The 14,060-nt window shown below is 38.1% G+C and overlaps 1 protein-coding gene across 5 annotated transcripts in view; it reads right to left on the minus strand.

Moving 5' to 3' along the window:
• The window catches only part of RIPOR1 (RHO family interacting cell polarization regulator 1), a 234,848-nt gene that overhangs the window by 68,996 nt on the left and 151,792 nt on the right, over positions 1–14,060 (minus strand). For all 5 annotated transcript variants that reach the window (XM_072117796.1, XM_072117793.1, XM_072117795.1 and 2 more), the window contains 5 exons: positions 12,754–12,903; positions 9,105–9,168; positions 5,843–5,886; positions 4,994–5,119; positions 1,922–2,070 (listed from right to left, as the gene is read on the minus strand). In XM_072117796.1, coding sequence (XP_071973897.1) covers positions 1,922–2,070; positions 4,994–5,119; positions 5,843–5,886; positions 9,105–9,168; positions 12,754–12,903 — 533 coding nt within the window. The remainder of the gene's footprint in view (positions 1–1,921; positions 2,071–4,993; positions 5,120–5,842; positions 5,887–9,104; positions 9,169–12,753; positions 12,904–14,060) is intronic.

Genomic DNA, 14,060 nt, shown 5'->3' on the forward strand with positions numbered 1-14,060 from the left:
AGCTGTAACTTTATAAGAGTTTGTTTTTGTGTCATCAGTTGCTATTTATTGTAACATGTTTGGGTGCATATAACTTATTAATTCACTTTAACTCGGAGGAAGAAAAAAAAAATGCATTTTTACCACTCTTCTTTAAGTTTAATTCCCCCCACCCCATTTATGGCATAGCATCAATTATGTGTTTTCTTTATCCTATGGGTGATGACGATTGCAACAATACAAAAAAATATAGTATTTTTATTGTTTTACCACATTTGCATGCTGAAAACTTTTTTCTTACACTTTTTTGTGGCATTTTTTTTTTTTTACAGAACTTTCTTTTGGAAGCAAATAAAACCTTTTTTTGGGGGGGGGGGGAGAGAAGAAATCATTAATTTTTTGTTATATTTTGGGGCTATTATGTATATATGTATTATTGGGTTTCAACTGACACTATTATAGAGCTGTAACACCTTTACTGTATACCGTATATCCTTATACATACAATACAAAGCAGTGCCACTAACAGAATGCTCTATGCACCCTGATGCAGGAGCTGGCCTTGTAATCTTTTTTTTTTTTTTTTTATAGTCTCCTTCTCCTACAAATTATTTTTGTAAATATGCCAATTAGCTACAAGTGCTCCAGGGGGCGTGCAATAGCCTTTGCAGCCTGAGAAGAGAGGGGCTCTAGTGAAAACGCCCACTGCTCATTAGCATATTTTTTATAAGAAAAGGTAACAGTAACAAACTATTACAAGACCAGATCAAGGTGCAAAGAGGATCCTATCAGTGAAGCTGCTTTATAAGGTATAAATCAGACAGTAGATTTTCTTTAAAGGAAACCTACCAGTTAGAATGGCAGGGGTAAGCAGTAAGTACCCAGCACCAGCTCAGGGTGAGCTGGTGCCGGTACCTACTTTCGTTAGTGTTAATAACCGCTGTATCGCGGTTTTAACACTTTTTAAACTTTAGAGCAGAAGAGGCTTCGGCGCCTACATAGGAAATGCCGGAGATGTTGGTCCGCACGGTCGCGCGCAGAGCCGAAGCCTCTTCTGCTCTAAAGTTTAAAAAGTGTTAAAACCGCGATACAGCGGTTATTAACACTAACGAAAGTAAGTACCGGCACCAGCTCAGGGTACTTACTGCTTACCCCTGCCATTCTAACTGGTAGGTTTCCTTTAACATGTCCTTTTTACCAAAAACCCACAAAAAATGTTTTCAATGTTAAAAATAGTCCTGTCATCAGGAAGGTCATTTTCACATAATGCTTCACAATAGCCTCCAGAATGTCGATTTAAAAAATGCCTTTGTCGTGCATCTGAATAGTTCCACTGCTTTTTAATCATTACCTGGATCCCTACCAGATGCATGTGGTGAGTCCCAAAGGGGTTATTGGAGCTGACTTAAGCAGGAGGGGGGGTGTTAATTGAATGAATGAATGAATGAGGAGGATGGGAGGAGTCATTGATGAGCAGGGCGTTTAACGTTACCTGGTTTCCTGCCACCAGAGTGCTGTGAATCCCAGGGTTCAAAAACATAATTAAAAAGCAGTGGAATTGAGACGCACAAAGGCATTTTTTAAATCAACATGGTGGAGGCTATTAAACTTGTCATCATGTACAAATTACCTTCTGGATTCTTGGTTCTCTTTAAAAACACCCTACTTACAGATGGAACCCTCTGCCCACTATGATCTCTGGTGAAGCTCTACGAAAGTTGTTACTTTAGCCCCAGGCTGCTATGAAAAGCTGTACGAGTTATTACAAAATGTTGAAAATTAAATTTGGACATTTTTTAAATCTGGAGTTATACACTGCCCCCCCCCCCCCATCTGATCCCGCAAAAAAGACATTAAATACCACCTGTCCAAAAGTTTATATAAAACTATTCAAATCATATATAACAGACTGGTTACAATTTCTTACATTGCATTCACTTACTTCCAGTTGACTTCCAAATTTAGTTTTATTGTTCCCAAGTCATTGATATCCACTGCTACAACCTGTGGAAGTGCTGCGAAAAGATCTTTTGTTTCACATGAAACACTGCCCACAATGACGTGGTTTGCAAGGCTCTTCAATTCGGTGACCTGTAATAACATTGAATTCATATGTTTGCAAGGTACTTCATTGTTTTCCATTATGAAGACTTCCTTTTTTGAAAGAAATGATTTATTAGTTTGTCTTAATAGGCAGAATATACTTCCAGTTGTTCATTTAATAAACTTAACTTGAGGTTTATGTCTTTTTTGTGCACTCTGTTATCAAAATAGGTAACATTGCTGAAGCCACTTCTTTGTAAGTTATTTTGAAGTAGTGAAGAACAATGTGATTCATCTTTTAATGGCATTTGTGCGTTTTTTCAGAGTTACAAGATTTTTATCAAACTAGGATTGCTATTTGGTACTAAAATATTAGACAGACCAACCCAGATTCTTGCGGGTAGATGTTAGCAGGAAAGCAACCTCAGTGGCTATTTTGTTTGTGCATTTCAAGTAATAGATACTTCACATATCTTTCTCTATTCTACCCACATTCCTAGTACCAGATGGTAGTAAGTGTTTGATAAAGCATCTGTTAAATGAATTTGCCCATGAAAGAAAGTTTTCAAATTTTAATCCTCTAGTGAGGTTTACACAAAGATTTATAGTCCCTTACTTTAGGATTTTACTCAGTTTTACTGCCGTTTTTGGTCATTCAGTGATGGCCAGTGTATGCGGGCACTAGCTAAGCAGACACATTAGGATTCCTCTGTGCTAGGAGATGCTGTGTGCTTCTCATCAGGGTACAAGGTTTAACCACACTTGATTTTCAATAAACGGTTTAAAAAACGAAGACAATTAAACCACATATATATACAAGATTCTGTACATTCCATTGTTCATTATAACTATGTGAAAACAAAGCAAAGTATATCTCCATAATCAGATAGTAAATAGAACCTAATCATATTGTACAGCAATATCAGAAGCCAAGCCCACACAGCGTAAAACATGCATTAAATATCTAAAAAATTCACAAATACATCTAATTACAAACAAGCCTAGCCTAGTCTAGATTTTCCAGGCATGACCTTATCTCACCGTTACTAGATGGGAACCCAAGGTAAAGTGTACTCTATCGCCCAGCTGGAGGTGAATCATATGAGGGAAGCCTCGCAGTGTCTCCAGGTTATGTCCCTGGCAATAAGGCGGCATTCACACACGCGTATGGGGGACGTATAAACGGCCGATGTGTATACGATCCACCAAAGCCAGCAATGGGTTGCACGGCCCCGTACCATTCCGTAGCCAGGAGAAAGATAGGACATGTCTTTCCCCGTAATACGGTGCAGTGTGCCACATATCGCTATGGAGAGGGGCGGGGGTGAGTGGCACGCGCCACTCCTCCTCTCCCGGGCGCCGACGTGTGCGAAAATTGCGCAATGGGGGCACAAACCAAGTACATGTGCAAAAATCGGCAATAGGACAAGCACTTTTCCAGGGCAGATTGAGCTTGCAGATCTGTAAAGGAAGGTAATACCCTGTCTATATATCCAACAAACAGCGAATACATGCAGTTTCCCACTCCTGCACTCCCTCCAGCTTCTCCAATTGGGTAAATGCTGCGTTCTGCCATAAGGGCATATGAGCTGTGTTATCAGTGAAGTGAGCATTAGATTTCACCGCATTCCAGAGCCCTCCAGTATGGAGCACAACGTCTGTAGCTGCAAGTAGTGACGTAGGTGGGGCTCTGAGTTGGGGAGGTGTACCCAGTGAATAAAATATTGCAGCTTCCCTGCTAGGTAGTATAAATAAAAGTCCGGATATGGACCGTAGAAGGGTTGCCAGACTAAGTTTAGACCAAGAATTCCTCCTCCAAAATCTGCCTGTATAGGAATGCAGTTCCTTGAAAGATTATTTTGGGAATGGGGACTGCAGAGTGTTAAAATAGAGACACTTGGGAAAGATAATCATTTTAACTAAATTTATAAAGCCTGCTACCAATAAGGGAAGGGATTTCCAAAATTTTAAATTTTGTTCTTAAGAATGTCGGTAGAGGGTCTGTAATGAGTGCTGGTGGATTTTTAAAAGGAGTATTCCTAAGTATTTAATGAATGTGACTACTTTTAGTCCCGAGATGAGAGCAGAGCCTTCCCACAGCCAATTACCCATTGGCATGTAGACAGATTTTGCCCAATTCAACTGTAAATTGGAATATGACCAAATTAATCGATAATAGCAATGGCTCACGGTAGTGAAGTGGAGGGATTGGAAAGGAACAGTATCATATAGTCAGAATTCAGACCAACTCTATCCTCCCTGGGGCCTATGGATATACCTGTATATGTGGCATAAATTGGGGAAAGTTCTCGATTGATCGGTAACTTACTTTTGGAAGATTGGTATAGAATAGAGAACCGTTGGCGGAACCAGGGACCAAATTTAAATTTATGAAGACAACCCATTAGAAAAAGCCATTCTTTTAGATAAGGCCTGTGTCAAGGGAAGCTTGAGCCCAGTCTTCGTTATGTTGTTGGCCGATTTGCATAACCACTTGAACCCGTAAGAAGTTATCGGTGGTAGACCTACTAGAGATGAACCCTGATTGTTCGGGGTGTGTGAGTGAGTACAACCATATTTAGTTTTGTTGCTAGAATACGGGTAAGAAGCTTGTAACCTTGTGTTCAGATGGGCAATAGCGCTGGAGGAGCCACAGTCTAATGGGGAGTCAGGGAGAGACACTTCTCTTAAAGCAGTGTAATACATAAGAAGTGATTTAGGAAGAAAAGGTTCCTTATACGCATCATAGACCTCTTTAGGAAGGCCACCCGATCAAAGGGCTTTATTGGCATTTAAAGTTGCCAACCCCTCATATCTCCTCCATGGATTTAGGGGCATCTAGGCCTTCAGCCTTTTCTATAGAGGGAGAGGGATTCTCTATCTCCAAGGTATAACTGAATCTCCTTGGTAGATTTATCTAGTTCAAAAGCGGTTTGTTTGTAGTAAATTAACTTTTAAGGAACGTTTATACCTTTATAGAAAGAAATTCTGTGATTAGCGGCTGAAATACCATGTCCTCACTGTCCCAAACTTGCTTTCCATTTACTTCTATGCGTCCTTTAAGCTTCCAGCGTTGTCGGCCATACTTCATAAAAATCTAAATCACATAAATTAAAAATTAAATAGAAAATGCAAAAGAACTTTAAGGCTACAATCAACAATAAGCAATTCATCACAAACACTCATCTGTGGCTTTTTCATTTTGATGTAATATTAATTCACAGCAGTTATAAACTAATAAGGTTAATGTGAGTTATTAGTGGCATTTGTTAACAGAAATAACAAGGGTTGCCTGGCCGTTTCTGTTAATAGCATACAGAATAATGGACAAGGCAGCCAACTCTTGCCTCTGTCTTCTCTTTGTTAGCTGACTAGAACTGGATATAGAGACTACAATTAAAAATAGTTTTTTTTGGCTATAATTTAGTTTCGCTGCATTGGAGGCTCCTCAAGGAAATCCACGTCAGAGTACAGTGTGGTAAAAACAGCTCTGCTTGCATCACTATTTTCACATTAAAATATGTCTGTTGGCTGTTGTCCAATACAGAGCAGCGGGTCTCCCACTAAAAATAAAAGCCACTACTCAGATGTGAGCAGGGCCAAGGTTGGCCCTGCTCACATCTGAGTAGTGGCTTTTATTTTTAGTGGGAGACCCGCTCCAGTTAGCTCTAGTGGGAGACCCGCTAACCGCTCCAGCAATTCAGTATCTAGTAGATTAGACTTTGGCCACCAAGTTTTAGTATAATAACCACAAAACAGTTATATATGTATATATGTGTGTGTATGTATAAATGTATTCATCATGACATGTCTGCTTTACCTCGTACTGGTCTCCAGCGCATAACCTTGCAAAACCTGCAAGCCCTAAATTTGGAGACAAAAATTTTTTTTGTATTAGCATATTTTAACTAATAATTGTTTTGCACTTCCTCTTTGTGGGGGGAGATTAACCCCTTAACGACTTGGCCTTTTTTAGTTTTTTCAGTTCCATTTTTCATTCACCACCTTCAAAAATCTATAACTTTTTTATTTTTCCACATAAAGAGCTGTGTGATGGCTTATTTTCTGCGTAACAAATTGCACTTCATGGTGACGGTATTTAATATTCCATGGCGTGTACTGGGAAGCAGGAAAAAAATTCCAAATGCAGTGAAAATGGTGTTGCAATGTTTTCTTGTGGGCTTGGATTTTACAGCTTTCACTCTGTGTCCCAAATGATATGTCTACTTTATTCTTTGGGTCGGTACAATCATGTGGATACCAAATTTGTATAGGTTTTATAAAGCTACAATACATTTACAAAAATTAAAACCTCCTGTACAAATTTTTTTTTTATTTTGCCATTTTCTGGCATCAATAACTTTTTCATACTTTGGTGTACGGAGCTGTGGGTAGTGTCATTTTTTGCGAATTTTGATTGCATTTTCATTGCTACAATTTTTGTGACTGTGCGACCTTTTGATCACTTTTTATTAATTTTTTTTATAATTTTCAAAATGGCAAAAAAATGGCATTTTCGACTTTAGACGCTATTTTCCGTTACGGGGTTAAATGCAGTGAAAAAACGTTATTATATTTTGATAGATCGTACATTTTCGGACGCGGCGATACCTAATGTGTTTATGAGTTTTACTGTTTATTTATATTTATATCAGTTCTAGGGAAAGGAGGGTGATTTCAATTTTTAGGTTTTTTTAATTATAATTTTTTTTTTAAACTTTTTTTTTTATTTTTACATTTACTATTTTTCTACTTTAACCCTAGGTTGTCTAATCGATCCTACCATATACTGTCATACTGCAATATAGCAGTACAGGCAGTCCCCTACTTAAGGACACCCGATTTACAGACAACCCATAGTTACAGACAGACCCCTCTGACCTCTGGTGAAGCTTTCTGAATGCTTTACTATAGTCCCAGACTGCAATAATCAGCTGTGAGGTGTCTGTAATGAAGCTTTATTGATAATCCTTGGTCCCATTACAGCAAAAAATATTTAAACTCCAATTGTCACTGGGGCCAATTTTTTTTTTTGTCAGGATCTACAGTTATAAAAGATACAGTTTCGACTTACATACAAATTCAACTTAAGAACAAGCCCCCGGACCCTATCTTGTACGTAACCAGGGGACTGCCTGTATATGGGGATTTTACTCATCATTCATTACAATGTGCTGATAGTACATTGTAATGAATGGGTTAAAACGAAGTAGCCTCGGGTATTCGGAACACCCGAGGCTACCATGGCGACGGATTGCCGCTCCCCGTGACGCCATCGTCACGGGGAACATATGCGGCAAGATGGCGGCGCCAGCGGCAATCGAGGTGCTAGCACCAATCGCGGCTGTTACCGGTAAGCCTATGCTGCAATATGCAGCAAAGATTTACCGGCTATGGAGAGGGCTCAGCCCGCGAGCCCTCTGCATGCACCGGGGCCCAGCGCGTGCCGTACTAGTACGGCGCGCGTCGGGAAGGGGTTAAAGATTGGGCATGTGGAAATGCCACATGTCCACTTTTTATGCACACAATTTGTAAAGCGCTACAGAATATGATGGTGCTATATGAATAAAGGTTATTATTATTTATCATGAAAGCAGCAAAACTTCTGCTGCAAAATAGGGATCTCGATAGTTTTCTTGATGTCTCTAACAATCTTTATAATATGTAAATCTGTCAAAAATCTATTCAGTATGGGGTAAGTGTAAGGCACCTCAGCTCCCAAAAGTAATATGATACAAGCAAAAAGGGTATGCCATGTAAAGCATAAAAGACAACAACAATATAGGAAATACACAATAGGGAACACACAGGAAAACTTCAAATCAGTGGTTTAGGGGAGATTGGGGCAATCACCATAGAGAGACGTTAATAGAGATTGGACGGACAGAGAAATCCCAGAAATCCATACCCTAGAGTGCATATTGGTGTTAACTTTATTTACACCTTTAATACGACATGATCACATAAAGACAGGCTTCTAGCTGATGTTATAGATCACCTAAAGATGTAATTTAAGTACACAGCCAAATAGGTCAGCTAAGATTCTGAGCTTAAATTTCATATGAGAAAACTCTCTCTCTGCGGAAGCATTTTATTTAGATATGTCATTGGCTAACATTAAGGAATGAACCACAACAAAATTCCATTTTACTGAATCCCAAATATGCATGTTCCAATCATGGGGCTGATGCAATTCCTAAATGGCATCTATACTTGTTGAGTACTAAATTAAGCAAAGCCTGATGGATTATTTAGAAAGTGGAAGCATTAAAAAGAGTTAAGAGATTCACATGCATTGAAGTGCATCAGCGAATAAAAGAACATTAGTTACTTATCCCTATGTCCCACAGTAACAGGCCGTGCAGCTCACATGGCTCAGGTGAAGACCTGCACAATTTGTGGATGGCTCATTGCGGAGACCAGAGTCCAATAGTAACCAGGCCACAGCAGTTTCACAACAGAGCCACCAGCTCTACAGTAGCTGTTACCATAAAACCTAGATGGGAATAGGAAGATAAGCATGATCCTATAAAATGTGAAAACCCACTTTGAAACCCGTCAGGAGTCAAATGACACATATGAGTTGTGGAAGACACCAACTATAATTCTATCATATTTCTAGCTAAATGAAAATGCCTGGGTATTATACTTAATTTTTGGATCATTTTCCAAATGATGGCTTACACTATTGTAGTGTTTGGTATGCTATTCAGAATAACTTATCTTAGCAAGTTAGTTTCCTAAGTAAAACAAAGTAAAGTGCTTCCAGTGTAGTCTCCAGTGCTTGGTTAGAATACTGTACTTTCCATGCTTACAGGAGAGCATTTTATATAGATTCTGTACAAACATGTGCTTTTATATGGAATCAAGCCATTTGAGGCCATTACTTTAGCCATAGCCTAATGGTAGTAGCAGTAGTAGTAGCAGTAAATATAACTTAAGCAATAGGTTTCAAAGAATTAGAAAACAAGCAAACATTAGTTCCCTATTCCTCCATACGCAGGTCTGACACTTAAGAACTTCCATAAACGTCCAGTTTCACAACCTAAATATGGTTATACACACACATCTAAATGACTCACCCTTCATTTTAATGCGAAATTCTCCAAGCTGATTTTCTAGTTCATTCTCCAGGACACACATGTTCTGTTGCCAAACAAATGAACAAGAATTAAAAGCAGATCTATACGATTCATACCCAACTGTAGCATCATTATAATTTCTTGTGTAATCAACAAAAATAAAATAAAATATTGGATTATAAGTACAATGTACTGCAATACACAATCATTCTTATTGTAAAACTGAAAACATGTAATAGTGTTGGTTTTCTTCTCCCAGCTGAGATGTAAAGGATTTTCCATGCAAAAGAAATAGAAACATAGAACATCGATTCTAAATTGATAGGGGTCCCACCTTGTTACTGGGAAGATTCTACTTTTATGGACCTTGAAAGTTCAGTTTAGGAGAGACTCTCATGCAAACTCTTCTTCAAATGGGAGTGGGGAGTATATTGGTCCTTGTTCTACCATAGTTTTAAACAATGCTGGCATACTATGGATACAGTCAGGGCCGGTGCTATGGGTAATTGCCCAGGCCCCTGAAAGAGGAGAATCTCTTCATTCAAATGAATCTTGAATTTTGTTTCTAGTTTTCAGGGATTTATATATATAAAAATCACTCCTGATGGCAGTTTAACAGTTAATATCTCCGTTTTCCTGACACAAACAATTTTAGATTCATATAAAAGGAGAGACTCTTCTTTCATAGGAAAAAAGAAGTGAGATTCTATGTGTCACAGAGCCAGAGATACAGCCCCCTGAAGTGTAGCCCCCCTCCAGATTCTTAGTCGGCACCTATAGGGAGAATTTGCAGGACTTGGGAGCTGCTGCTTCTCACAGATAATGGAAATATTCACTTCATATGTTACTACATTTTGAGAAGGGATAATATCAACTAATATTCTCTTCTCTATGCAAAACTATCTAAGAACACACTTTCTCGCATATTGCCTTTTATTTTGTGAGGTTTAATTTTTGCGAAAATTGACTGATACGCTGAACATTCGATCCTTTTTGCCTAACGTCGCTACATATTAACACCACAACATGTCCATAAACATATATTCTTTATATCTGGATTTGTATATATTTTAGAGAAAATTTTGAATGTTATTTGCCAAATGCATCGCCTGGTTGTCCGCTTTCAAAATTCTATAGGTTTTATGGCGCCTTTACTTTTTATTCTGTTTTATTGCTATATTTTTCATGTTGTGACAGTCTTAAAATTTCTAGCTCAAAAGCAGATATCTAGTTATTACAGTTTTAGTGATATTACGTGAATTTGTTTGTGTACATATCAATATAGGACATTTGTGAACTCTACAAATGTCCATTTTTCGGAGATGTGAAGGTAAATATTTTCTGTTTGGAGCACTTTTTTGGCAAAGTCAAATTTTAGGTATTTTTTATAAAATGTTTCAGTTTGAATCAAGAATAAATGAAGGCGCCTATGTCTATAAACTCTTTAATGCAATTTTGAAAATGGAGCAAGTGTCTGCTTTCAGAAATTTGTTGGGTTTTTCTTTTAATTCTTTTTGCTGTAATTTCGTTTTTATTTTAAAACATCAACATTTTAAAAATTTCTCGGGTCACTAATGCGACTAAATATCCAGAAATGCAAGGGGGTGAGAGGGTTAATACCCCTTAGATGATAAGCATCTTCACCTGGGAAGTCAACCATCTCCTGTCCATATATCTATCATCTATGAGTCTAGTTATCATCATCTATAATCTGACCATTTATACATCTCACTTTTTCACAATGTATTCCTCAATCTTCTATTTCTCTTCATCTTTCATATTTATATTAAAGAATTATCAATTATAATTATTATGACATATTTATAGAATGCACACAGATTAAGCAGTGCTGCAAAGAGCTTGCCAAAACAGTCCCTGTCCCCATGGGGCTCACAATCTATTCAACCTACCAGTAATTTTTTGCAGTGTGGGAGGAAACCCACGCAAACACCGAGAGAACATGCAAACTCTTTCCAGATGTTGACCAGCGCTGGAGCGCTGTAGTGCTAACCACTGAGCCACCGTGCTGCCCATCAATCTCCCTATAATCTATTTCCAATAAAATTCTCCCATATTACAGTTTGTTTTACCATAATAAAGGGAGCCTCTTTCTGACTGTGACTAGTCAAAAAATAGTTTTACTTTGGAGCCCCACTTTTAGTTTAGCCCAGGGCCCTACTTTGTCTAGAACCGACCCTGGATACAGTTCAAATCCCCATTCAGGTCAGAATCCTGCTTCTCCTAGATTCCTCCCTGTAGTTGTGAATTATCTGCATCCCAAACGATATCATGTGTTGTGTTATTAGTGCTCACCCCATCTCCACACTGATCAGCAGCTAGATATGAATTAAAGAGGACCTGTCACCTATAAAAACGACACTAACACTAAAACAGACGCAGCCTCATGAATAAGCCGGAACGGTATTTCTAGTGTACAGCGCACCAGTGTTTGTTAGCGTTATCGGAGGTTTCAGATAACGCTAGCAGTGCAATACTGCTGGGTCTGTTTTAGCACTAGGAGCGGCTTACTTTAGTAAGCAGCTCCTAGTGCCATTTTTATAGGTGACAGATCCTCTTTAAACAGTGAATAGACACAGAAAGCTCCATCCACCATGAAGCAGATTAATTAGGTTACTGCAACTCAACTTTAAATATTTAAAGGGGTTGTGCACATTGAGCAAACAATTGATATTAGTAGTGTAAAAAAAGCTTTACAATATTCCAATATACTTTTTTTTCAATTTTTCAAGGTTTTCTAGAACTCTGCTAACTATTATTCTACAGGAAGCTTCATTGTTTATTGGGAATAAAAACCACTCCGTGGTCATGTGATGTCACACAGTTGAACTGCTCATTATTACATATAGCTCTGATTACCATCTGTGATACTAAGGAGTCATGCACTTGCACATCACCTGTTAAAAAACTGTGAGGAATTGATACAGAAAGTAATTGGAAAATTGTACAACTTTAAATTACACAAACAATATCAATAATCTGCTTAAAGGGCATTTACCACCAGGATTAAGGACTGCATGCAAATGAGCCTGAGGGGCACCATGTCCCATGTTCCACAGGTGTTAATGGAGCCTGGAGAAGTTTTTAATAGGTGGTGATAGATGTCCTTTAAAGTGGACAAACCCTTTAAGTACATATCCATGTTTACATACAGGCTTCAATAAACTGACTATTTAGAATCTACTAAACAAGTAGATCTACTAAACAACCTTAACATTTAGAGAAAGAAGCCAGGATGCTGGTCTACAAGTATGCATGGAGCAAATCCCTGTAAATTCTGTCAAATCATTTTACTGCTGGTTCAGCACTGGGTAGTTATGCAAGGCTACCCCTGATATGTCAGGACAGCCCAGGACAGCAATATGATGGACTTCAGTTAGTAATATGAGAAGGCTATGTGGCATCACATAGTACCGTGTCTCTGCATAATTCTTAATGATGTGGTTTACATCAGGTTATAAAGGGATGTTACCCATGGGTTATATAGAGTAAAATATCCCTTTATTGTGTCTGTAATTGTGGTTTAAAATAAGGGAGTCTTGTGAAGCAGTGCATCCAATATTACTTCCTACAAACAAAATGTTTTTGGTTTGCTTTAAAAAAAAAATATTAAAAAACATTTATATCTCACCTCAGTATATTCTTTGTAACCTTTTCCAGCCTCAGTCATGCTCTCACGGGCCTCCCTGCTACCTGGAGAGGCTGAGTATGCCCTAACCATGTTATGTGCGCCATCTCTCAATCTGCGCTGGATACAGTATGCTTCATATACCTCATCTATCTGAAATAAAATCAAATAAAGACATAAATATCATGTGGTGTGGGGTAAAATAATGTACCATTTATATGTCGTACCTATATTTCAGTATGTTTAATTTCCTGCCAGTTGAAAATGATTTACACAAACTGCTTAAATAAGGAAGAAAGGTAGAGGAAAAGTAAAGTATAAAACAAGGTTTTCTGTTAGTTTCTGCACTATTGATTTATGCAATTTTGTCAAAATTCCACTTTACTTCACAACTACCAGTAATAATAATAATAATTCTTTATTTATATAGCGCACACAGATTACGCAGCGCTGCACAAAGCATGTCAAATTGGTTCCTGTCCCCATGGTGCTCACAATCTAAACAACCTAACAGTATGTTTATTGGTAAATTTCATGTAACAAAACATTTACCATTACAAAAAGTGTCAAATCCCTTTAAAACATAAAACATATATAGAGGAAGTCAAATGAGAAAACCCTTTGACTGACGCAATCGATAAACAAGCAGATGTTACAAACATTATTAACATACCTCTGAACAAAGATTGCCTTTTGCACTTGTCTATGGATTTAGGATTTTCTCTTGTGGACCAATATGATCCAGTAGACTTTGAAGTAGATTTGATTAAGGCCATACACATTTTTTTTACTTTTTTATCGGTATATGTTATTATTTTGCAACAGTATCAGGCGTACATATACTTTTTTTGCACTTTTTATTGTGGGATAAAATAGGGGAAAAAAATTTTGGTGGGTTTTTAACATTCTTTTTCTACGGTGTTCATCATGATCAATAATGATCTTTTTTTAAATCTACGGGTCGTAACGGACGTGGTGATGCTATTAATGTGGGGTTTGTGTTATGATTTAGACAATTTTTTGCGTTATATGTATCTTTAATAAAAATTTTAATAAGCCCCATAAACCTATAAAAGAACTTTTTTTTTTTTTAATTACTTCCATCAGGGTACACGTACAAGCAATCATCTGATTGCTTGTTCATAATAATACCCTGCAATACTGACGTGATCTTACAGGCACTGCCTGTGGACAGCACTGGTGTCCTGTTCGGACCTCGGGGCTGTCATGACAGCGATCGTCACTCCCCCTCCCCCCTGCTGGCGCAGGGGGACGATTGTGGGGAATTTAACTGGTTAAACACCCATTAG

This window comes from Engystomops pustulosus, chromosome 7 (assembly GCF_040894005.1).
Source record: "Engystomops pustulosus chromosome 7, aEngPut4.maternal, whole genome shotgun sequence".
NCBI lineage: Eukaryota > Metazoa > Chordata > Amphibia > Anura > Leptodactylidae > Engystomops > Engystomops pustulosus.